We start from the raw sequence: 25,910 nt of genomic DNA on the forward strand, positions 1-25,910 counted from the left end.
AATGACTGAGCCACCAAATCACCCTTGAGTGACTTAATTGTTTAACCAGTTTTTTTAAGTTGGGTTCTTTGTTTTTTTGTTTTGTGTGTGTGTGTGTGTGATTTCAGAGTTCTTTACTTACTCTGAATACAAGTCCTTTTTTATCAGATATGTGGCTTGCAAATATTTTCTCCCAGTCTCGCTAGTTTTTTATTCTCTCAACATTTCCTTAGAAGAGCAGATGTTTTTTATTTGGGGAAAATCCAAGTTGATCAATTATTTTTTATTTATAGGCCATGCTTTGGTGATATCTTTGCTTATTAATAAAGTCACAAAGGATTTTTTCCTGCATAATCATCTAGAGGTTTTATAGGTTTACATTTTTTATGTCTGTTATTTTGAGTTAGTATTTGTATATAGTGTAAGATATGGTTGTAAAATTATATACATATGGATATCTAGTTGTACCCATACCATTTGTTCAGTTCCAGTGAATTGCCTTTGTACTTTTGTTGCAACTCCATTGATCACGTAAATGTGGGTTTATTTCTGAACTCTCTTTTGTTCCATCAATATATATGTTTAATCTTTCTCCAATATCTTAGTGTCCTGATTACTGTAGCTTTATAGTCTTGAAATCTGATCATGTGTATCCTTTTTCCAAATATTTTGGCTACCCTCGTTTCTTTGTTTCTTATTTTTAATAGAAAGCTCATAGAATGATAGGTTGGCTTCTTTTAGCCTCTGTTTTTATTCTAGGAGACTGAGGAGAATTAAGAGTTCTACTTTTTGTTATGCCAGTTTGCCCGATTGTCAGCTTGCTTTTGGCAAATTAGGAAAATGCTGGTATCTTCTTTATCCTTCCATTGAGATATCTTCTCTATGTTTTTTTTTTTATTTGTATAAGAAATTGGCTTTTTTCCCTCTTTAAGAATATATTTTAAACTTTTAGTAATTCACATATGTAATTGTTCTTAAGTTCCACAGATCTCCCCAGTGTATTACTCTGACTTAAACAAACGAATCCATTGAGTTCTGGAAAACAAATAAAATTCATTGAGTGTTGAGTTTTATAAGTTCTTTATATATTTTGGATACTGACCCTTTATCAGATAATGTCATTTGCAATTATCTTCTTCCATTTTGTAGGTTGCCTTTTAGTTTTGTTGATTATTTCCTTCGCTGTGCAGAGGATTTTTATTTTGATGTAGTCCTAATAGTTAATTTTTTAATTTTGTTGTAAGGAAGGATCAAGTGCATAATTGTGTATGGGTTAAAAGAAGGAAAGTCAAATTGCTATTGGTTTGAGGACTTAAATCCCAGAGATGGGTATATGGTTCTCTTATAATTCAAAGCCAAGATTGTAAATTAAGCTGCTTTAAGGAGGAGCACTGTGGATGGAAGAAGGGAATTAGAAAAATAAAAAACGTGCTTTCCCCCACCCTCAGTGGAAAGAAATACAAAAAGCCATTGCAAGATTCTTAAACCAAAGCAGATGTAACAGTGTGTTCTCTCCCTCCCCTACTTTTCTGTGTTGCCTTCTCTCTCTCTCTCCCAATTGTTATAAAATTCTTTTTTATAAAAAGATTTATTTGAGAAAGGTGTGTGCACACATGAGCAGGGGGAGGGGCTGAGTTGGGTGGTGGGAAGAATCTCATCCCTGAGCCTGAGTGGAGCCCTAAGCAGGGCTGGATCTCCCAACCCTGAGATCCTGACCTGAGTCAAAATCAAGAATTGGATGCTTAACCAAAATGAGCCGCCCAGGCGCCCCTACAGTTGTTATAAAATTCTTACATAAAGTATTTGATAGAAATATTTAAATGTCATTTAAATATAAATTAGAATTATTTTAGTTTTCCTGACTGTAACACCTAGTATGTCTTATCTGAGAGTAGACATTTTTTATTTTCATGAAACTAGAAATAAAAAGACATCATATGTACTTAAATGGTTTTCTTACACTTTAAAACATTTCCTTTTTTTGTGTATATCATCTCTTTCATGCTCTTTGGTGAAAATCTTTAAATTGTTTTAGAGAGCTCTGGAAGTAGTTGCAAAGCCTACATCTTGGAAAAATTAGTTGGTATAGATTTTAAAATTCCAAGCTATTTTCTCTAATATTTTTTCCAACTTCAGATAGTACTGGTGGAAAATCAGCTAGCATTTCATTTTTCAGCCACAAGATGGTGGACTTGTACTGCATCCACTGTCTGAAATTCTGTTTGGTGACTTTCTTCAACACGTTCAGACCTAACTAAAGAAAAAACAGAATGTTACAAAAGTTCACTTTGGGTACGAAAAGAAATTCTTTATAGCAGCAGGTAATCTTTATAGAGATGTCCAGTTTTATTAGAAGGGGAACCAACAGGTTTTCACAAAAAATAAAATAATGCATACAGTAACGCATCTTACTACATTATTTTTAAAAATGTTTATTTGGCAATAACTTCAGTTATTAAAATGTTAGAAGAATAAGAGCAGTATAAGAAACATCCATATATCTTTTACCTAGATTTACCTATTATTAACATTTATTTATTTATTAACTTATTTGCACACCCTCTTTTTATAGATGTGTATTTATTTTAAAACAGTTGAAGCTATAAGTTACATACATTATGACACTTTACCCCTAAAGACTATATTGTGCTTTTTTTTTTTTTAAGGATAGTGATACTCTACGTATATAGCCACAACACCCTGTCTATTTCAGTAAACTTAACATTGGTTTGATACTTTTATCAAATCTACCTTCAGTATTTCATTTTGTCATTTGACTCAATAATGTCCTTTATCACATTTTCCCCCTTTAGTTTACCAGTGTCATGTCAAGTATAACATTTAATTGTCATGGCTCTTTTTAACTTCCTTTAACTTGAAATATTTTCAACCTTTATTTGCCTTTTATAAAACATTGGCATTTAACTCCCCACCCTCTTTTAATAGAACAATACTTCTTTTTTTTTTCCATTTGGGGTTTAACTGATGATTCCTTCATGATATAGGTCATACATTCTCAGCTTTAATATTGCATAGGTGATATTGTATCCTTTGGGTGTTACATATACCCATGGCCCTCCTCCCCACTTTTTAAGTTTAATTATTTAAGTAATCTGTCCACCTGACATGGGGCTCAACCTTATGACCTTGAGATCAAGAGACCCAGGCTCTTCCCACTGAGACATCCAGGCATCCTGCCCATGGCCTTTTTAATGGTGATGTCTTATCTGGGAGTAAACATTTTTTTTTTTACATTATATTTCTTTTTACATTATGTTTTTGTTCAAGTCATTTAGATATATTGCTTAGAAGAATATTTAGGTGCCCATTCAAGGATGTGTAAGAGCAAACAAACATTTTCTCTAAAGGAAGATACTTAGGAATAGATTAATGCTCCCAGTAGGTAAAAATCTAATTTGACTATAAGGCTTGAGGTAGCACATTTTAACTTTATTCCTTGCAAAGCTCTTAATGCACTATATTGACATTTTATCTGTCCCTGGATTGCCAAAGAATATTTGTTCATTTCTTCGTTGGGATCTGCCAGTTATTCTGGTGAAAGAATAAAGTCTGAGTAGGTGATATTAGACAGAAATATAAAACAGGTATCTCAATTTTAAACTTTTTATATATTCTAACTAATAACAGATCCAAATAATTTTGTAGTCTCTATTTGAGTTTGTGTTTGCGTTACTAAACACGTTGAGTGCCAAATAAGTTGCCAGGAAAGAATATTGTAAATTCAAGGAAGTGATCATAAGTCTTTATCCTTTGGTTATTTGAAAGATTTGTTATTAAGTGGATAGAAATAGTTTTGTGAGTAGGAAAATTCCCAAAATACTTTTTGTATGTTAGTTTTAGGATATGTATAGCAATTCTCTAGAGGGTGTAATACGTATTTATAAAGAAAATAGTCATTTTGAATATTTGCACCTAATTAATTTCTTTGGCTGAAAAGTATTTGTAACATTAATATTTAGATGGTATAATGCCCTCTAAGAAAGAATATTAGTTTGGGGTTCTGTTGGAGAACATGGTGAATCAAAACTTTTTTATGATCTTATACTTTAATCCATTTACTTTGATTACATATGTATATTACATATAAAATATGTATTTCCCACATATGTATTTCCCACATACTGTAGACATCAAAGCATTTGAGGTATGAAATTAGATGAATATGAAATAATTTGAATGCCAAAGTGCCCATTAAATTTAACAGTTGAAGTTGGAAAATTACTGGATTCCTCTGTAAGTTATGATTTCTCCTACCAGCTATCCTGCAGGGTATTGGAAAGGAGAAAGTTACCTCCCTATTCTTTCCAGTTTTGTCCCTTGATTTTTACAAAGACATATACTGCTTAAATTGGTGGTGGTTTATAGCTACTGCTTTTGACATGTATACATGTTTCTGAGTTTCCGAAGTGCACTGAATGGTGTCCTGGGGGCTCAGAAGAATTCAGTGTGTCTTCCCAAGTGTATGACTTAATTCTGGGAACCTGAGCAGTAAGTATTATTTGATTGAATATAGTTTTAAAAATGGTTTTTATTTTTATTCCTCAGACAAGACACCTCTGTAGATTCTACTTCAGCTGTGAGAGAGAACAAGCAACCTGAAGGTTTGGAATTAAAACAAGGTATGAATAAAGTAGTTAATTTTTATATAACGTTTTCTTGAAGATTATGAACATTTTACCAGTAATGAATTTTCACTGCTGCAGGTCACGTCCATTTTATAGATAAGGAAACAGAATAATTTATTTGGTCCAAGATCAAAAAAGTAAAGAACATATCCTTTATTTCATGACTCCTTTAGCTACTGGAGTAGTTCTACCATAGTGATATGTGGCTACAATATCACCAGAAAGCTGTCATCTTGAATAGTTTTAATTTTGTAATCTCTGCTATATATCATCAGCTGCAGTATGTATATTGGAGATTTGGAGATTTGTTAACTGGATAGTTTTGGGTTATATAAGGAAAAACAAAAAAACTTTATGGGGTTTTGGTCTTTTCTGTGGAGATACTTTGTTATTACTCTCTTATTTGTTTTCTATAAATCAGTAGTTTTTGACATTATCAGCCAGCAGAAGTGAAGTGGTAGTTTGTAATTTATTCAAGCCAAGTAGATCAATAGGGTTGATCTTTCACATGTCTTTTTTGTTTCTCTCGTTCTCGTAGGGAAAATTGAAAGTAAAATAAATTTTTATTAGTTACTCAAAGACCACCTCACATTTTTCCTCTGTTTTGATAAAATTACGTCAGAGCAATGAGAATCTCCTGCAGCCAAAATGATTGTTTTACAAATTATGTAAGCAACTAATCTTTGATTGGCTTAAAATAGTTTCTCTGAAACTTGAGTTATAAGAACTTATTTGATAAAGGGAAGTAGGTCATCAGTTTATTTAGGCGGAATTTCTTTTTTTACTTGTGGCCTGGGTTATTGATGCTTAATTGACAAAGTGAAAAATAATTGGATAACTTATTTTGTGACTCATTAAATTTATAGATAGAACAAAATTAAGATTTTCTGTAATTCTAATTTATGTATTCTGGGGTTTTTTATAAATACTTCTGATGGTTTCAAGAATTCCATTGTTTTTCAGAAGTCCTCTTGTGTTGTTAACCTCTTAGATAGACCAAAACATATATATATATATCATTATGTTCTGACTACTTCTGAGCACCCACCAAAGACATAAACTCAAATTCATAGTTTCATTTACATTTATTTGTCATATATAAATGCTAAGCACACATTATTTTCATGTAACTCTTATACCCCATGGGTAATTGGACAGGTCTGCTGTTCTTACTGTCTTTGTTTCTATTCTTTGCATCTAATGAGCAGGCAGTGTGGAGGGTATGCTGTTAGATCATCTACAGAGAGAAGAATGTCATGTAATTGACATGGTTGATTCCAATTCCTAGGGAAAAAGGAATGGAGACCTCAAAGTACAAATTAGCCAGTGCTGCCTTCTTTCTTTCTTTCTTTTTCTTTCTTTCTTTCTTTCTTTCTTTCTTTCTTTCTTTCTTTCTTTCTTTCTTTCTTTCTTTCTTTCTTTCTTTCTTTCTTTCTTTCTTTTTTCTCTTTCTTTCTTTCTTTCTTTCTTTCTTTCTTTCTTTCTTTCTTTCTCTTTCTTTTCTTCTTCCTTCTTCTTCCTTCTTCCTCTTCATTTATTTATCCATGAGAGACACAGAGAGAGAAAGAGACACAGGCAGAGAGAGAAGCAGGCTCCATGCAGGGAGCCTGATATGGGACTCCATCCTGGATCACGTCCTGGGCCGAAGGCAGGCGCTCAACCACTGAGCCACCCAGGCATCCCGCCAGCGCTGCCGTCTAAGGGTAGATGTTTACTCTTATGTTCAGGTACTTGGAGTTCTTTAGAATTCACTTCCTACTGTCAAACGCCTATTTTGCTTTGATTTTATGTTAACTTCAGTCATTTAAAAACCAGCCATAGAGGCAAAAGGGAGAGAAAAATTGCTCAGAGTAGCCAGAACCTATGTAGACCACTCTCAGGTTCACATAGGCTTCAGAAACATCAAGAACACACTGTCATCAGTAAGTGATAGCAAGCAGAGATGAGTAAACATAAGATCAAAGCACAGCAGTACCATCTTGCTTTTTTTTTTTTTTAAGAAAAGAGGGAAATAATGAAGTCTTCTAGAAAAATGTCTATAACAGTTAAAATATAAAATGTTTTGTTGCATAATGGAACAAATATAAGTTATTTAGAATATTCAATTACTTAGAACATCTAGGTAAATATTAGTATAGCAAAAATCTGAACCAGATAGTAAGTAACTTGATTGGAGTTTCCCCAGGAAGCTGAGGTATACCAGGGAATAGAAATCCTAGTAGTCTCAATAAAGACTGTTGCCTTTTTCCCTAAATGAACTAATATTGTCTATTTTTAATATGCAAAACTTGCAGAGTTTATTTAATATTATCTCTAACTTTTCTTGCATAGCTAGCTGTTCGTGCTCACAGTGAGCTCAATAAAAATAGAATATAATACTCCTTGTGAATGTATTGTTGTTTTGTTTAATGGCTTGACCATTCAAGAAAATTCATGGAAGCTTAATTAGAATTACAGTAACCCTTTGTTCAGTAGACCAAAATATAAAGCAGCATTGAATTTTTCTTTGCTCTTTCTGAATAAAATAAGTCTTATTATATGACCTATTACATAGTATGTGATACTGAGACGTTACTTAAATTACACTTTGAATTTTTTTGGTTTCTTAGCTTCTAAAATACTCAAATATTGAGAAATATTAACTATGAATTAGTTAATTGAAATTGGCATTTTTTGTTTAGTTTTTGTTTCATCTGTCTTGTTGATAAATATCATAAACAAGTTGTGCTGAAGATGAGTATCAAATAGCGTGCTAACTTCTCCCATACTTTAATGGTGGACTAATAGCCGAAGATATACCTTCACTGTGCAAAAATTATTTAAATGTAAATTCAATCTACTGGTTGATTGGTACTATAGTAAAATAGGAACTCTTCTGTTGGGATTAGTTTCCTAACTCATTTTTAGCAAGAGGGCAGCTGTATAAGAAACATCAGTTACAGTTTTGCTCTTTATCTTTGGCACAGCTGTGTTTGTGTACATGAGCACATATACATGTACAAGCCTGAGATCTTTGATTAATTTCCTGGAAGATCTTAGGGTTTGTATTATTGAAAAAGTTTAGCTAAGTTTTAAAAATAATAATTATTTGATTTTATTTCTTTAGATTTCTTTATTTGAGAGAGTGCTCGAGAGCAAGGTGGGTGTGGCAAAGGGAGAGAAGGAGAGAGATCTCACACAGACTTCCCACTGAGGGTAGAGCTTGATACATGGCAGGATGCCCCAACCCCAAGATCATTGGCCAAAGCTAAAATCAGGAGTCAGTCGCTCAACCAACTGAGCCACCCAGGTGCCCCTGAAATTTATGTAAATTTTCTAAATTGATCTAAATAGCACTATTTTTAAAAAAATGAAAACTGATATTTGTTGGAGGTATTTAATTTGTAGAAAATATTTTTAAAATATCAAATCTCTGCTAATATTCTCTTTATATATATATCTATAATAAATTTGCTTAAGACCTTCAGTAGTATTAAAATAATGGTCTATATTTAAATTATTGCTTTAAGCTTTACAACCAGGTCTATGTATAATTTTGCAAATTATTCTCCTTTGTAACGTAAGAATTTAGCTCCCAATTTTGCATTTCTTCTTGGAAGTGGTCATGAGAAATATTTTTAACTATACATGAGAAATAGCTAAGTCAAATTTGGATATTTAGGTTGAAGAGGAGGTGAGGTTTTTAACACTCATTTTAAAATATTTGAAGGGCTGTCAAGTGGAAGATTGATTAGGCTTCTTCTATATTGCCTATGAAAATAAAAATAGGGCCAGTAGGTCAACTTATCATTAGATTTAGGTTCAACTTATCTCAAATAAAAGTATCAGAAAATGCATAGGCGGTCTTCCTCATTGCTGATGGGTGTTTGAACACAAGTTACATAAACTAACCACTTGGTGGCTCTGTTGTAGAGCAGATTGAAGCAGTGGTTGGATCTTTAGCCTTAATCTTGAAGTTTCTTTCTGGTTAGATTTTGTAAAGACCAGTGCCTAGTGCAGTGTCTGTACTTTTTCTTTCTCTATATTTTTTATTCTATTAGGAAATTACTCTTCCTATTAGAGAAAGACATGCAAATATACACACCAAATTTTGCTGTGGTTAGGCTCAAATTCTCCCACTGTTGTGTTTTTAAAAACTAATGTAGTTGCCTCATGTAATTAAATTTTGACCTTGCAGTTCATGAATTAGTGTATGATGGACAGCTTTAAGAATTCTTGTGTTAACAAGAGCTTCAAAAAGTTGAAAGGTAGACTTTAGGGGAAAAATGTTTATCAGTGGTTGAACTGTGTGGTGGAAGTTTAGATATTTTCTTTGGGCTTTTTTCAGCCTTCTAGACTGTGGTCACCAAAGTGTAATTATACACTTCAGAGATTGCAGGAAAAAGAATACCAGTACTTTAAAAAAATAATAATATAATATATATATATATATATATATATATATATATCAATTAACATAATGTATTAAATTCAATTAACATAATGTATTATTGGTTTCAGAGGTCAAGGTCAGTGATTTATCAGTCTTATATAACACTCACTGCTCATTACATCACATGCCCTCCTTAATGCCCATCACCCAGTTACCCGTCTTCCCTACTGTCCTCCCCTCCAGCAACCCTCAGTTTGTTTCCTATGATTAGGAGTCTCTTATGGTTTGTCTTCCTCTCTGATTTCATCTTATTCATTTTTTTCCTGCCTTCCCCTATGCTCCTCTGTTTTGTTTCTTAAATTCCACTAGTGAGATCATATGAAAATTGTCTTTCTCTGATCAACTTATTTCACTTAGCATAATATCTTCTAGTTCTATCCATGTTGTTGCCAATGGCAAGATTTTTTTTGATGGCTGAGTAGTAGTCCATTGTATATATTTATATATATATGTATATGTATACATATATATAAAAATATACACACAACACATCTTCTTTATCCATTCATCTGTTTTTGGATGTCTGGGCTCTTTCCATAGTTTGGCTCTTGTGGACATTGCTGCTATAAACATTGGGGTGTGGGTGCCCTTTTGGATAACTACATTTAATACCAGTACTTCTGAAGTGAATGAATACATATAAGCATATATGTTTTTCTCTCCATTTAAAAATTTCTGATTCCATATATCATTATATTAGTACATACTAATTTATTATAATCTTATTTTATAAGTAAGTAAAAATATATACTGGAGCAGATACTTAAAAACATTTTCACTGATGTGTTTATATAAGTAATGAAATTGAGAGACTCCTTTTAGACTATCAAAGAATTGATGGTCACAGCTTACTCACTTATTACTTGTAAAAATTAGATGTGATGGAAGAGATTTTTGCCAATATTTAGCAAAGGTATTAAATATAAAACTGTATGAGGCCATTTGAATCCTTAAGGTGAGGGATAAATGGAAAAGTTCAACTGATCTTTGCTCTTATTGCTGTTATTGTTACTGCTGTTGTTCTAACGTAGTCCTGCATCAGGAAGAGCAAAGGTGAGTAAGTAGACTAGAATGAAGAAATGAATTTGCAGTTAAAATTGAGTTTTGCTGGAAAGAATTTCATAACCATAGCTGAAGGAATATATATAAGTTATAAGAAGTTAAAAAGATAATGAGAAGATAGTATTAAAGATGATCAGAATGCCCTTAGAGACTTCTGTTGCTTTGTGAAGAAAGAGAGAATGAAGATCATCAGTTAATTAAGCAGCATTTGGAAGAGTTTTATATGTATGTGTTGCTGTCAAAGCCTCTGGATTGGCAAGTGAGCTCTGTGCTGTGTCTTCCTTTGAAGACCTAAATCGCAGGCATGAGTGTGTGAGAGTGTGGGAAGACTGATAAAAAGTGTTTCAGGCCGTTTGGAGCTGGAAGCAGAGAAGCAGATGGACAACTGATTTGTTCTCCAAGTTTTTAGTCTAATTTCTTTTTTGTTAGTCCTTGATTATTTCCTTGACTGGCTCTAACCAATAAGTATTCATAAAATGCAGCTTCTTAACATGAGTTAACTTCTTAAAAGGATTTTTAGAAACTCATTCTGGGGAAATGACGTCCAGTTCAGCAGTTGGTGAAGTAAAAAGAGATTTATGGTATAACCGTCAGTGCGATTTAAGAATTTACATTTCTCTTCTCAATTCCTTTGAGCTTTTTCACAAGTTATTACTAGCAGTGACACCAAACAGGATCTTCCCGCCTTTTCATCTGTCCCCTTCTGTGTAGTAGTTTCACAAAAGGGTGAGAATTACGTTTTGTGTGTCAGATTAGCCCATACTGTTTCTTTTTTTCCTTTTGAAGATCCCTGTGTTACATTTAATTGTGCAACTTCTCTGTATTTAAAAAAAAAAAAGTCAACTGGCAACGTTTTTTGGTGCATAATGGTTTGTGTGTGTGTGTGTTATTAAAAATCACATTTTGAAGAGTTTGATTTAGTATATGAAGAAAATGTTCGTTTCCATGTTTCTTTAAATTCTACCCATTCTATCTTGTGATGTATTTCAAAGGATCCTAGACATAGTTTTAGGGCAGCTGCTTTGGAGGTTACACAGTTCAAACCTTTGACAGATGTTTGAATCCCCTTTGGATCCACTCTGCTTTTTAGTAATTATATTCTTGTCCAATGGATTAGCAAAAATGCCTCCTTATATAGAAATATTCCTACCAAAGGAAAGATAGTAAACATTAGGCTTGCAATTATATGTTGCCAGTTTCTGAACTTTTTCCATGTCCTATACCACAGTCTATAATTTACTTAGAAGTTTTAGTTGAGATATCATATGTAGTATATGGTCTTTTCAGGTTAATTCCTTTCACTGAACAGTATGCATTTGACATTCTTCCATGTCTTTTTGTGGCTTGATAGCTCATTTCTTTTTATTGCTGAATGATCTTCCATTGTATAGATTTATTGCAGTTTGCTTATCCATTCACCTATTAAAGGGCATCTTTGTTGCTTTCAGATTTTGGCAATCATGAGTGAAGCTGCTGTAATCATTTGTATACAGGTTTTTGTATGGATACAAGTTCAGCTCTGGGTAAACACCAAGTTCAGTTTTGTAAGAAATTGCCATGCTGCCCTTCAAAATGCTGTACCACTTTGTATCCTGCCATCAGTGAATCAGACTTTGCTTTGTTCCACATCCTTGCTAGCATTTGGTGCTGTCAGTGATTTGGATTTTGACTATTCTAATAGGGGTGTAAGTGGTATCTTTTTGTTTTACTTTGCAATACCTTAATGACATATGATGTTGAGCATCTTTTCAGGTACTTCTTTGCCATCTATGCATCTTCTTTGGTGACTTGTCTCTTTACATCTTTTGCCTATTTTTTATTTGGGTTGTTTGTTTACTAATTGTTGAGTTTTATGAGTTCTTTATATATTTCAGATACCAGTCCTTTAACCAGGTGTGTTTTGTGAATATTGTCTCCCAGTCTGTGTCTTGTCTTTTCCTTCTCTTAATAATTTTTCATATTTAATACATTTTTTAGCTCTATGTCTACTACATATTTTATTTATTCAGGTGCGCTTAAGGGACCTACAAGAAGAAGATAAATTCAGTCTGAACCAGCATTTTCATTTGTGATGCTTCAGTGGGCATTCTGATTCTGTTAAGATTTGGGAGGCACTATCGAATATTTAAATTGCATAGATTTTTTTGAAATATATTTGGGTTTGGAGTTTGGTTCTGCCACTTCAGTTTTGTGAACAATAGGGCAAGTTACTTGAACTCTGTTCCTCAGTTTCATCATTTGTAAAATGGAGATAATAAAGATGAGTGCCTATTCCAATATGTTGGCAGAGGGATTAAATGAGTTAAGACATGTAAAGTGCTTTAGAGAAGTGATCAGTACATAGTAGATGCTTAGGAAATATCAACTCTTGTTATAAATATTTCTGCCATCATTATTATTATCATTAGAATTTTCTGCTACATGCCCTCAATATCATCCTTGCTGTCTCTAATTGGTAAAAGGGTCTCTATGTTGAAATATAGGCTGCTATTATGTAACTCCTGCTCATTTGCCCTTATGTGTCCTTTGGGTTATAGAAAATGAACTTAATATTTTTTCTTTTTTTCTTTTTCCTTTATTTTTTAAAATATTTTTTGTAAATGATGTTTGTTCAGATTTTGAAGCTGATCCCTTTTTCCAAAAAACAAATTATGGTTTTGTGTTAGGCACCAGAAAGATAAAATATGGCCTGGCTTGGAGAGAACTTTTCTAATAAAGGAAAACAAAGGTGTAAATTAATTTTTTCTATGTACCTGTGTCTGAAAATAAATTATATAGTCCCCGTCTCTTCTCTTAAAATGAGTGAACTCTTTTTGCTCCTGAGACCAGCCCCTCTATTTGTGTAGTGAACTCATTCTCTTTTGGTACCTACAGGTGTTTTTTCTGTTCCAATGATTGCCCCTCTCTCTAGTGAACTATTATTGACAGCAGCTATTTGAGTGGTATTGCTGAGTCCTTATCTTGACCTATCAGCCATGTGTGATACCTATTGATTATTCCTCCTTCCCTGATACTCTCTTTTCAGTCTGCTTTTTGTCATGTTCTCCTCTACCTGACTTCTAAAGGGTTAGTGTCCCACCACCTTCTCTTTGGACTTTTGTTTTTAAAAACACTTTTTAAAAAATTCTTAAAGGATTTTTGTTAGAAAGCTCAAGCCATGGGGGAGGGGCAGAGAGACAAGCAGACTCCCCCCTGAGCACAGAGTCTGACATGGTGCTCAATCCCAGGACCCTGAGATCATGATCTGAGCCAAAGACTGAGTCACCCCGGTGCCTCTGGACTTTTTCATTTTCCTACATCTTATGTAATTCTAAGATTGGCAGCTACAAATTCATTTATCCAATTCATACTTCTTCCCAGCCTTTTATATCTAGCTTACTTATTAGATGTTCAGTAAGTATCTTAAAGTTACTATGTTCCAGAGTAAATTCTAGATTGTTCCCTGACCTCTCTCCCCCCACCCAAAGCAACAAAGAAGAAAACAATACCACTCCCCCTACAAATCTTGCTTCTCCTACAGTCTTCTCCATCTCAATGAATAGCAGTTACATTCCTTTGAGTGTCTAATTCAAGAATCTCTGTTTCATTCTTGAGTGCTTTCTTTCATGTCTGTCAACAAATCATGTCCAGCTCTACTTTTACAATATTCAGAATCCAACCATTTGTCACCTCTTCTTAGACATATTTTTGTGGTGTTGATTCTTTAAACATGCTGATTCCTCTATTTCTACCTGTGCTCCCCTGTAGTGTCTTCCATTTCTGAATGACTATAAAAATTAAAAACTCAAAATGGTCATGTCACTGTTATCAAAGCCTTCCCATATCTTCCTATCTCCAACAAAATCTGAAATCCTTCCTTCCTGTGGCCAGTACAAGCCATATGTGATATGGCCTGTCACGCTCCCCCTTACTCATTCTCCTCCTCCCTTTTCAGTTTCCTCTGGCACTACAAGTACTGTTTTGTCAGGGACTTTGCTTTTGCTATTCATTCTGCCTTTATGCTCCTCCCCAAGATAACCATGAGTCTTCCACATGTCATTTTGATCCTGGTCAAATGTTACCTTCTCTGTCTAAACTATTTAGCACTACTTTTTTTCAGAATTCATTAACCTCTTAATAAACCTAGAATTTTGCTGAGCATTGGTGTCAGATATACTGTATTATAGTTTTGTAGAAGTTACCTTTTCTTGAACATAGAACTATGTTGCTCAGGCACTTGGGTGGCTTAGTGGTTGAGTGTCTGCCTTTGGCTCCCGTTGTGATCTCAAGGTGCTGGAATCAAGTCTCGCATTGGGCTTCCCATAGGGAGCCTGATTCTCCCTCTGCCTATGTCTCTGCCCCTCTCTGTGTCTCTCATGAATAAATGAATAAAATCTTAAAAAAAAAAACTTATGATGCTTTATCATGTGTCTAGTTCGCAGCATATCTCAGAGTATAAATGTGAATCTGTCGTTTGTGAGTACAGGTTTTAGTGCTTGTCATTCAATTTGTCCAAATCTGAGAAACTCATACACCAGTGATGTACTCTTATTTAGGTCAACTAGTTGTTATTTAAGATGCGACATCTCCAGATCAACTGTGGCCTTCCCTACCTACTTATACTTTTCCACTTCTCTTACTAAATATCACCTAGTTCCTACTGCTGTTGCCTATTTAATTACTTATCTGATCCTTTGTAAAGACTGGCAAGAGGTCACTATTGTGCTTTTTCTCCTAGAATGGTGATGTCTTCAGAGGCAATAATATTGGATACTAGCCTTTTATATATTCTCACTTGTGTATTTTATTCTGTTAGGCTCACATATTTCTGAACTAACTTTATCTCTAGCACCTGTCTTTCCATTCTGTCCCTTACACTTGGAGTTGTTTCTTCTGTCAATATCACCTAATAGATTCTAAGACCTACTTCATATCACATGTTTATGAAGATCTCCTTGACTTTTCCCTATTGTCTTAAACACTCTGAAATTCTGGCATACTTTATATTTGTACAGTTTAGTACTTGAAGGTATCCTGTCCATATTTTAAGCAAACATAAATACCACAAAGGCAAAATCTATGCCTTAATCATGCTACAAATACTGAGTTTACCTTACCTGTAGCATTTTGTAAGGCCTGTCTCTTCTGTGGCCTCTCTAGCATTATTGTGGCATTAATAGACATTGAATGAATATTTATTGATTCTTGGAGTAATCTCTGAATTTATCATTTACAAAAGTTAGGTTTATAGGCTAGAGGGCACTTAGTTATCCAGAAGTTCAGTGTGGGTTTGGCAGAATTCTAGATAGTTGTTCTGTATTAAGTTGTTTACATTTTCTTCTGTATCTTAGTAACAGTGTCATGATTAAATTTTGAGTATGGTGGTTAACATGATACACTTAAATTTAAATCAGTAGTTTAAAACACTGCATGAAGGAATAACCCAAGTTCTGCCTGTTTTGCTGAGAGGAAGATTAAAGTCCTCTACAAAAATTATTTTTATATACTAAAAAAAAAAAAAACACAATTGTTTCTTTTCTTTTTCTTTTTTTTTAAAGATTGTATTTATTCATGAGAGACACACAGAGAGAGAGAGAGAGAGAGGCAGAGACACAGGCAGAGGGAAAAGCAGGCTCCATGCAGGGAACCCGATGTGGGACTCATTTCTGGTCTCCAGGATCAGGCCCTGGACTGAAGGCAGCGCTAAACCACTGAGCCACTGGGCTGCCCCTGTTGTTTCTTTTTCAGAAAATAAAGTTTTGGTTTCTTGAAAAGGCTAGAACTCACTAGAACTGTTGCAAGTTGACTTTCTACTAGAATACAGTAAAGTTGTGTTCCTTGTAAGTTAAAATTTAGTAAAACCAAACTTTTTTGTTGTCTCAGAAAAGAAATCCATGGAAGCATAGCATTGCTGTCCAATAAGCTATGGACTTTGTTACTAATGAGATTCTAGCAGGTTGATAACACTAGAAGCCTTGGAGAGTTAAGATTCTACAGGAAAGGACCTAGAGGGGAGGATGGTAAAATGTGCTATTCTAAATGGCATAACCACTGAATGTGATTAACTTAAAATAAGAGGAGAAAAACTAAAAGAGAAAACAAAAGACTTTAACTCTTTTGATAACCAGCTCTATGATTGCCTAGTAGGAATATAGGATTTTGATTTTCTTGTATTCTCCTCCAAGATATATATATTTTTAGATATTTCCAAAAATGTTACTTATTTAGGGTTTCTGAATAACAGTCAACTTAAAAAAGAACTTTTTATCTTGGAAATTTTTAAGAAAAAATAGCATTAACTTCCATTACTCTCTCCGACTTCAGTTATCCACCTGTGACTAATTTTTTCATCCATACCACTGCCTGCTTCATATTGCTAGATTATTTTAAAGCATATTTTAAACATCTTTTCAGTTGGTTTGTAAATATCTCAGTGTTTGTATCTCAAAGATTAGAGATCTCTTTTTAAGCATGATCATAATGCCTTAAAAAGTTAACATTTCTTAGTATTAGATATTCAGAGAGTTTTCACATTTAACCTACTATTCATTGGTTAGTATTGTGATATTAAGATTGATTGGTATAAGTTGTCACCCTACCACCTAACGGCTTTAGTAGCTACTAATTATTGTTGAAATCCATCATTAAAGGTTACAGAATATTTTTAATCCTTAGGTATCCAGGCTCAAATTTCTTTGGTTATCTTTTTATATATTTTTTTTAACTTTTTTTTTTTAAGAGAGAGAGGTATGGGCAGGGGGAGGGACAGAGGGAGAGGATCCCAAGAAGGCTCCATGCCTAGCATGTAGCTTGACATGGGTCTTCATCCATCTCAGGACTCTGAGATCATGACCTGAGCTGAAATCAAGAGTCAAATGCTTAACTTACTGAGCCACCCAGGCACCCCGTCTTAGAATATTTTGTAAACTATATTCGTATGAATGGAGATCCAGATAAGTTCCCTACATTATAATTGGTTGATACTGAGTTTCTTTTTAATGTGTATGCTTGTCCTTCCCATCCTACCCTCCTTTACCTCCCTCTCTGTGCAGTTTATTTCTTGAAGAAACCAGGTTGTCAGAGTTGCTCAGTTTAAATTTTGCTGATTGCATCCCATTGTGTTATTTAATATTATTTTTCTTTAAATTGGTAGTTAGATATAGAGGCTTAATCAGATTCATGTTCAATTTTTTGACAATATTTTAGAAGCAATGTCGTGTCCTTGAGGCACATAATATACCACAACTTCTCTTTTTTGTGATCATGTTCATAGCCATTGTGATATCTTGTCCACAGTGGCTGATAGTAAAGCTCTTGATTTCTTGAGTCCAGCTGTTGTTGGTAATCTAGCTTTTTCCTCTGGGGATTTTTAGTAATTTCTTTTTACCCTCGAGTTCTGATTTTTTACAGGATGTATCTTAGATATGATACACTGCAGTTGGCAAGCCTTTTCAGTGTGAAGAACTTCTTCACCTCAGATCACTTTTGTTCTCATATTTCTTTATTTTCCCTCTCCACTGTCTCTTTTTTTGTCTTTTGACTTTATCACTTTAGTCAATTCTCTGCTCAAATATTACCTTACCAAATCACATTGATCACTCTCTGAAAGCATCCTACGACTGTCTTCTTATCTTGGCTTTATTTTTCTTTATAAAACCTGATACGAATTTATAGAGTTTCCCATGACTTAAATATAATGCAGAGACTTTTTTTTTTTTAATTCACTGATGTTTCCTTAACTTTTAAAACAGTGTCTTCTACATAGTAGGTGCTCAGTAATATTTGCTAAATTAATTATATTAGGTTTTTGGACTCATAGGTCATTCATCTTCATCTCTTTTATAGCATATTTTAAACATATTTTTATTTCTTTTCTACGTTTAGAGCATCCCTCCCCCCCCCATTTTTTCCAGTGTCTTCCAGCAACCACTGAATGTTTGCTTTTGATAACTATATTTTAAATTCTAACATTTCTTATTCTCAGGTCTTCTTTCACTACACCCTGTACTTACTTTATGACTGTAGGGTCCACTTCTGTCTCTCTATAAATATTAAATAGACTCCTCCACCCTTCCTTCTCCCCCATTGGGTTATTATCTTTGGTCCCTAAATTTTCTTTATTCATCCTTTGTTTGTCTTGGTTCTTCATTTTTTGTAGCTGGGTTTTTTTCTGGAAGCTGGTTTGGGTTTCATCAGTAACTGTTTAGATATGTTTTTCTAGGAGAGCTCTTTAAGTGGATGAAGTGGCCATGGAGAGGGAGGGAAAGAAGGAAGGGTTCAGTTGGCCCAACCATTCTGAATCAATTTAATTTAATTATCTTATTGTGTGTTTCACAGCCAACCTTCCTTGGTTCTAAGACTAAGAATTATACTTACCTGTGATGTCTTTGGCTATGGTTTTGCTTTGCTTTTATTTTTTCTGTTAATTTTATCCTGCCTGCTTACATTTTGTAAAACTCTTGCAAAATATCTTTTTAGATGATATCCTTTTTTGTTATCTAGTATTATGGTTTCATTTCTTCTTTTTTAACTTTTCACAAGGTTATATTCTTGGAAATGGTTGAAGAAATACATATGTTCATAGAGCAAAATTGAAAAATTCATTTTCTTCTCTTCCCCTACAACTTTAACTTCCCTCCCTAGAAGTAACCTCTATTAATAATTTACATATGTTATTTTTAACATAAATATGATTATCACTCATTAGCTTACTTTGTTGACTTAATCATGTCTTGATCATTTTTCCATCTTATGAATTTATTAAATTTTTCCAGATGTATAAAATTCCTCTTTTTACTAATGAATTAATATCTTGTTCTTTTAATTTGCATTTCTTGATTAGAAATTACATTGAGCATTTTTAAATATATTTTCTGATGGTTTGTATTTCATACTTTGTGAAATGCTTGACTTTTTTCTACCCTTTGCCCATGTCTTTAGTTGTTTCTTAATGATACCTAGACATTGTATTCTTATATTTGCCATGAAAAAATGTATTTCATTAATATTTTCTTGTAGAGTACCTCTGATTTTGCCCTCCACCCCCGAGGTCTTACTATTTATTTAGGTAAATTTGTTGAATTTTTTTCCCCCTTTATGGATTCTCCATTTTGTGTTTTACTTAGGTGGGACTGTTGTTAGTTTTATCCTCAATTATTTTACAGTTTTTATGCTATTATTGTATTTTTAAGTATCTGTCTTCTGTCACTCAGTGGGTTCTTGGTAGGGAAGGGAATTAGATAGGTGTGCTCAATTTGTCATCTTCCAGAGGAATTCGGACAGATATTTAATTATTCCATGTTCTAGGGTTTGTCTCCTAGATTAATTTAATAATTTACTATTAAGTTTCACAAGCATGCAGTGACTCATTAGATATGCTTCCATTTTATGCATTAAAACTATTCTAAGTTGAATTATTAGCAAGTAGAATGTAGGCTCTAATGAGGGTTAAATATGCTAGCATAACTTAAAAATTCTTTTAAAATTGTATCCCTCAAAATCTTTGTGATTAATAATTCTTGTACATTTGTGTACTTCCAATTGGGTATTTAAAACTTTTATTTTTAACAAATAGCAAACCTAAGATAATGCACACACACATACCCTTAAAGTTTTAATTTTAACAAAAAACAAACCTAAGTCACATGTGCACACACATGCATACATGCATGCAGAATGGGGGTGTGGAAGGACAGAATATGACAAGACTGATATTTTAAGGATTTTGAATGAGGCATTTTGATATTCTTTCTAAAAGAATGTACAAGTTTCACCTCTTCTACCTTGAAGATTATAATTGATAAGAAAAAATTTTATAATTCCTAATACTAAGGATGAGGTAAATAAATTATCTTTGGAAGTGTAGTCATGTATTTGCCAATGATGCTTTAAAAAACAAGTCAATAAAATGATGAAAATTAAGGAATAGTGAAAAGACTTGAAGTATGATCCTAGATCACATTTCAAATAATTTGTCCTGTTACATTGTACAAGTCACTTGTTTTTACATTGTGAAATGAAGTGTTTATGCTAAGTTACTTCAGATACAAATTGTACAAAGCTTTGGCATCTATGTACAGGTATCATAGGCAAATGGAATCTGTGAATGTGTTCACTGGTACTGTGTTACAGAGAATCCATAAAGGGAAAAAAATAAATCTTTTTTCAGTTTGTTTATTAATTAAGGTTTTATTTATTTATGAGAGACACAGAGAGAGGCAGGGACACAGGCAGAGGAAGAAGCAGGATCCATGCAGGGAGCCTGATGCGGACTTGATCCCGGGACCCCAGGATCATGCCCTGAGCTGAAGGCAGATGCTCAACCACTAAGCCACCCAGGTGTCCCTAAGAGCTTATTTTTAAGTAATCTCTACATCCAATATGGGGCTCGAATTTACAACTCCGAGATAAGGGTTGTGTGCTCTACTGACAGAGCCAACCAAGCACCCCAACTTTGAATAATTTTAAATGTAAACAGAACACCAAATTTATGGAGCACCATTTCTTCAGTTATAGGATATGCATAGCTGTTTAAACTAAAGAAATAAAGTAAAGCCCACCTTCTGCCCACTAATAACTTTGAAACCCATAGAATATAAATGAAAACAAAAACCATGGAGAGTGTATATAAACATTTTGATCCTGAATCTCTGGTGCCAGTAACTTAAAAAATAAGGATTTTATTATTATAAATTCAGAGCAGAACTCTTTAGCTGTGGTTGCTTCTTAAGCTTATATAAAGAGGCTTAAAACATTATCTGAATTAGTTGAGAATGTATGTAGCTCAGTGGTTCTTAGCCGTTTGAAGTATTTGGAAAAACACGCAAATATATGATGAACATAATATACATCCCATTAAAAAATATTTATACACACTCATATATTCTTATAGTCTTTTGGTAAGAAATATAGACTGATAGTGATATTTAGCTAGAAGATTTGCCATGTGTGTCTAAAGGATGGACTAATGTGAATTCTCCACTTAATGAAAATATCTCTAAGATTTGCTGTTATTTATGTACCTACAGATAAATTCAAAGCAAATTAATTTCATAAAAGTACAGCTACTTCAAAATTTGTGATTTAGCATATAAGGGATTCCATAATTATATCATTACACATTGAACCCTGGACCCAAGATGATAAGTGAGCTTCAGTTATATTGCCTGGACATTGTAAATGTACTTCTTTTTTCTAGAATATCTATTGTCAAGAAGGTGGGAGGTTCCTGGCTGGCTCAGTAGAGCATATGACTCTTGATCTCAGAGTTGTGAGTTTGAACCCCATGTTGGGCATAGAAATTGCTTAAAATAAAATCTTAAAAAAAAAATGTTGGGTGAAAAAAAATTAGAGCATAATTTAGTGACATGTTACTTATCTTTCACTGGCTGCTACTGTCAATAGGAAATTCTTTTGGATTATTATCCAAGTGATAAATGTTTTAAGTGAAAGGTAAGTGGTAACCATATCTTGGGAGAAAAGGAAAATAAAGTACTGCCATTTTATATAGACTTACTGTATTACTAGGCTTGTATTTTAGAGATGTCCTAGGACAATTTGCCTTAACTTTTATAGCAGAGAAGGTTGGGATGGTAAGTGATTTGCCCAAAATCACCTACTTAATAGCACAGTAAGATTTAGAACTCTCAGGTATTCCAACTTTCAGACCTCCTTCCTCCCCACCCACCATTATATTCTTCTGCTCTTAATTCATTATCAGGCAGTGACTCCTAGTTTGAAAAACAAGTCACTGTTTTTCAAAAAGTTCTGTTTTAAAATCTTTTGAACAGACTACAGATTTCCCCTAGGATCAGAGAGTACAGATTTAGAATTTTAGATTAAAGACTACTAAGCATGAAAATGAACTTTTTGAGACTGAACAACTTAGCTCTTCACTTCTTAATTTGTTTTTGTCTCAAATTGCCAATACTTCTATAAAGCATTATTCCTTTATGCAAAGGGCTATATTCCTTTTTTTTTTTTTTTAAGGCTGTTTGGAGATATTTGTCACTGTGGGGGAGATATGTAAAATCTTCTTTGGCATCAAATAATTAAAATTGCAACTTTTTTTTTTACAAGTTCTATTTGTAGGCACAAATATAATTTATTGATTCATTTTTCCATATTAATTATGATATAGGGAGTAGTTTTTTTAATTATTAGGATGTAGGAGGATCAGTCAGGGTCAGTAAATTGTTATTACAAAACCAGTGGAGTAGAATTGTTTATTACCTTCCCTAAACATTGTATGATGAGAATTTTCCATATGTCAGTAAGTTTTTTCTTGTATAACACTAGCAAAGCTAACATTTGGGGGATCATGACTTAAAACATGTTAGAGATTTAAAAGATAAATAAATTGGAGATATAAATGAGCGCTCAAAGTTTAAATGACAGCTGGACTTAATGTCCAAAGCCAGGGTAATTGAGGGCTGTAAATTTATGTCTAGATTCAAGGTTTTAGCATCAGTTATAGAAGTTTTATAACAAATGCATTTTTAAAAATTATAGTGTACTAACTTTATTAATTAAAATCCTCTTGATGAAAACTTATTTCATCTTAGAAAATGGCCTTAGGCATTCTCCTTTAATTTATTGATTTAGAACAAAGTGTTTGAAAAAGCATATGAAAAGATTTAGGATAATTGCAGTGCACATGGTGTCCAGCTTGCCAATGATATTTTTCCTTTTTTGTAGTTTATAAAAAGAAAAGTATTTTAAACAACTCCTAGAATGGAATTTTACTTTTTCATTAATAAGCAGTGCTTTACTCAGGGGTTCTAACATCAGCTTTCATTTTGTATTGTAGAAGCTTCCCTGTGGTATAAAGTGTTGGGAAAAATAATAATAAATATAATTAGGAAAAGAGATCATGGAACTTCATATGGTGGTATAAATCTTCCAGTGCTTCCATGTTCTACTAAATTGGAATGAAAAATACATTAAAATTTATATTAAATTATATCTGTTTTCAAAGTTGAGGAGTCAGGGGAAAAGAGGATGGGATAGAGATTATGGAATGTGTTTGGGACTCCATGGTGGGAGGTGGGATCAAAGTAGCCTTTTAATCACAAATAGAAAGGAAATTTTGACCAGGGCATTTAGGTTACATGGTTCTTTCCCCTTTTTTGTTTGTTACAGGCAAAGGGGAAGATAGTGATGTACTCAGTATAAATGCAGATGCTTATGACAGCGACATAGAAGGCCCATGCAACGAAGAAGCTGCTGCTCCTGAGGTCCCAGAAAATACAGTCCAAAGTGAAGCTGGTCAGATAGATGACCTGGAGAAAGACATTGAGAAAAGTGTGAATGAGATTCTGGGACTGGCAGAGTCTAGCCCAAAGGAACCCAAAGCAGCCACCCTGACTGTTCCTCCACCAGAAGATGTTCAGCCTTCCGCACAGCAGCTGGAGCTGCTAGAACTTGAGATGAGGGCGAGAGCTATTAAAGCCCTAATGAAAGCTGGTGATATAAAAAAGCCAGCCTAGTTATTTGACTTGAATCTGAATTCTAGGTGTGTTTGAGCAAAGTCACATCATATAATTTTGTATATGAAGTTTATTTTGGGTCTTATGTGATATTTCTCATGTAATCCTTATTAGATAAACTCATCTTAACCCTAAAATACCTGTGGTTTTTTTGGTTGTTGTTACTTTTATATATATGTTACTGCTTTATGAACATGGCAAATATCATTGGATAACCTGGATACTTTGTTAGTTGAGCATTTAGCTATATCTGCAAATTAATATCTGAAAAGCCATTAGCAAAGAGTCACTGTAATTTTTTTCCTTCATTTTTAAATGTTTTGGCATCCAGCCTAAAAGCTTAAGAAAGATTGACCAAGCATGTTGCTCCTAAGGCTACCTATATTTTGTGGTAGAATATTAAATTATTGCTCCCTAGATTTGTTAACAATTTAAGAAATTTAGTCATGCTTATATTCACTTCTAAAATAAGTCTGTCTTAAGGACCCCTTCTGTGGGTGTGGATTTACTAGTAAAAACTGATAACATTTTTTTGTGGTAAGGCTTAGAGGTCTGAAATGGCTGAGAAAAATGTTTTTTATAAAGGAAAAAAAGGACTTAATTTAAGGCCATTTTTAAAAATGTAGAAGTAATCGCCCTACTTTAATTCTAGCAGACAAGCCATTCTAACCGGTACTTGGTATTATTGGACACTTCGTTCAAGTTCTTTTCTTCAGTAAAAAGGGAACATATTTTAATTTACATTCCAAGCTATCAGGAAAATAATACTTTATTGTACAGGCTTTTATTTCATGTTTTTCTTGAAGATCTGATGTGCTATAATTCCATGAATTAAAAATAATAAAGACTATCATTCTGGATCTGAAGACTTTTGATACATTTCCAAAAGCAAAATTAATTTCAGGAAGCTTTGATAAGTCAATGTTATAATTAATCTAATTTTGTATAGTTTTTGTAAATAAATTAACGTCTTGCACAGTAATGGATGATTTTTGCCCCATCACTAATTGTAGTTGTTTGATACTGAAATAAATTTAGGTAGAGACTCTTAAAATAAAGTAATTTTTTTTCTAAAATATAAATCTGAAACCACCATTTTTATACTTGCTAACAAATATAGTATATTTTATTTGTAAACCATGCTCTACTAATGTATGAAAATTTTCCTCATACATAAAACTTGCTAGGATTGTGTTTTGTTAGCTGGCTTAATTATATATAACTTTTAGAGTTTCTTGTGGAAATAGAAAGTGCTTATGAAACATTAGAGTTGCAAAGTTACAAATTTATTTTTTTGTTTCTGAACCTGCCTTTAAATAATCCTATCTTTTTTTTTTTTTTTCCTGGAACCTTCCTAATGTAGCACAGGCCTATATCATTTGAAGTACTTCTCTTAGGCTGATAAATGCAGGTATGATTTGAATAGTGAATTCTCATAGTTACTGCTTCAGGATGAAAAAGCATTGATTATGGCAAAATAATTTTTTATTCCAACCAAAAGTTAAAATAATAACAAAGTAGTATGGAACAAACTATTGCTGCTTACTAATTATAAAATGCAGTGGGTGATATTTGTGTGATTAAATATACAGTAGTAAACAAGGATCTGAGTGCTTTGTAGCTGCCCAGTTACCACTTTCATGAAGCATTGTGTCTGCTCTGTTCAGTTGCAGAATGGTCTAGAGGCCATTTGACTAGAGTAGTATGTGTGACGTAGAATGAGCTGAACAAATTAGAAGCCACTTAGTTTCCTATCTTGGAAAATCAGCTCTTCCTTTTACTCTTTTTTTTTTTTCAATATTAAAGACACGACCTTTTTGAAAAATGAATAGCTTTAGAGAATAGGAATATTTTTATGTTAGGAAAGCCTAATAGGAAAATACTATATATTGATCTAATGCCATTTAAATCAACAGCTTACAGGTGTTTATTAGATACCTCTGAGGTGTTTAGTCTTATTCAGAATCTCAAACTCAGGAATGTTATAGTATAGATTTTAGCACAGAATAGACTGAGTAATAATGACAATTTTGGTGCTACTACTTTTTATGCTCCTCCCTTTTGCCAAGGTAAGGAGAATTTTTATGTAATGTGTAATTAGTAAATTAGAAGAGCAAAAAATATTTTGACAGCCTTGTTTTTTATCCAAATTGAAGTTCCTCCTGATATTTGATGAGGAACTTGACCCAAACTTGAATGATAGGTAGTAACTGATAATAATGGGTCCTCTGCATTAGCTTTGGGCCACTTTTTGATATTCCTGCTAATTCACACACTCAGATATATCTTAAAAACCTATTACACCAAGTAGCCAGTGTAACGTAC

The 25,910-nt window shown here is 33.4% G+C and overlaps 1 protein-coding gene across 1 annotated transcript in view; it reads left to right on the forward strand.

Annotated features, from left to right (window-relative positions):
- The window catches only part of CAAP1 (caspase activity and apoptosis inhibitor 1), a 48,565-nt gene extending 22,924 nt beyond the window's left edge, over nucleotides 1-25,641 (forward strand). Inside the window, exons 5-6 of the mRNA XM_055301654.1 lie at nucleotides 4,546-4,619; nucleotides 23,239-25,641. Coding sequence (XP_055157629.1) covers nucleotides 4,546-4,619; nucleotides 23,239-23,585 — 421 coding nt within the window. The 3' untranslated portion in view covers nucleotides 23,586-25,641. The remainder of the gene's footprint in view (nucleotides 1-4,545; nucleotides 4,620-23,238) is intronic.
- The last annotated feature ends 269 nt before the right edge of the window (nucleotides 25,642-25,910 follow it).

This window comes from Nyctereutes procyonoides, unplaced genomic scaffold (assembly GCF_905146905.1).
Source record: "Nyctereutes procyonoides isolate TBG_1078 unplaced genomic scaffold, NYPRO_anot_genome, whole genome shotgun sequence".
NCBI lineage: Eukaryota > Metazoa > Chordata > Mammalia > Carnivora > Canidae > Nyctereutes > Nyctereutes procyonoides.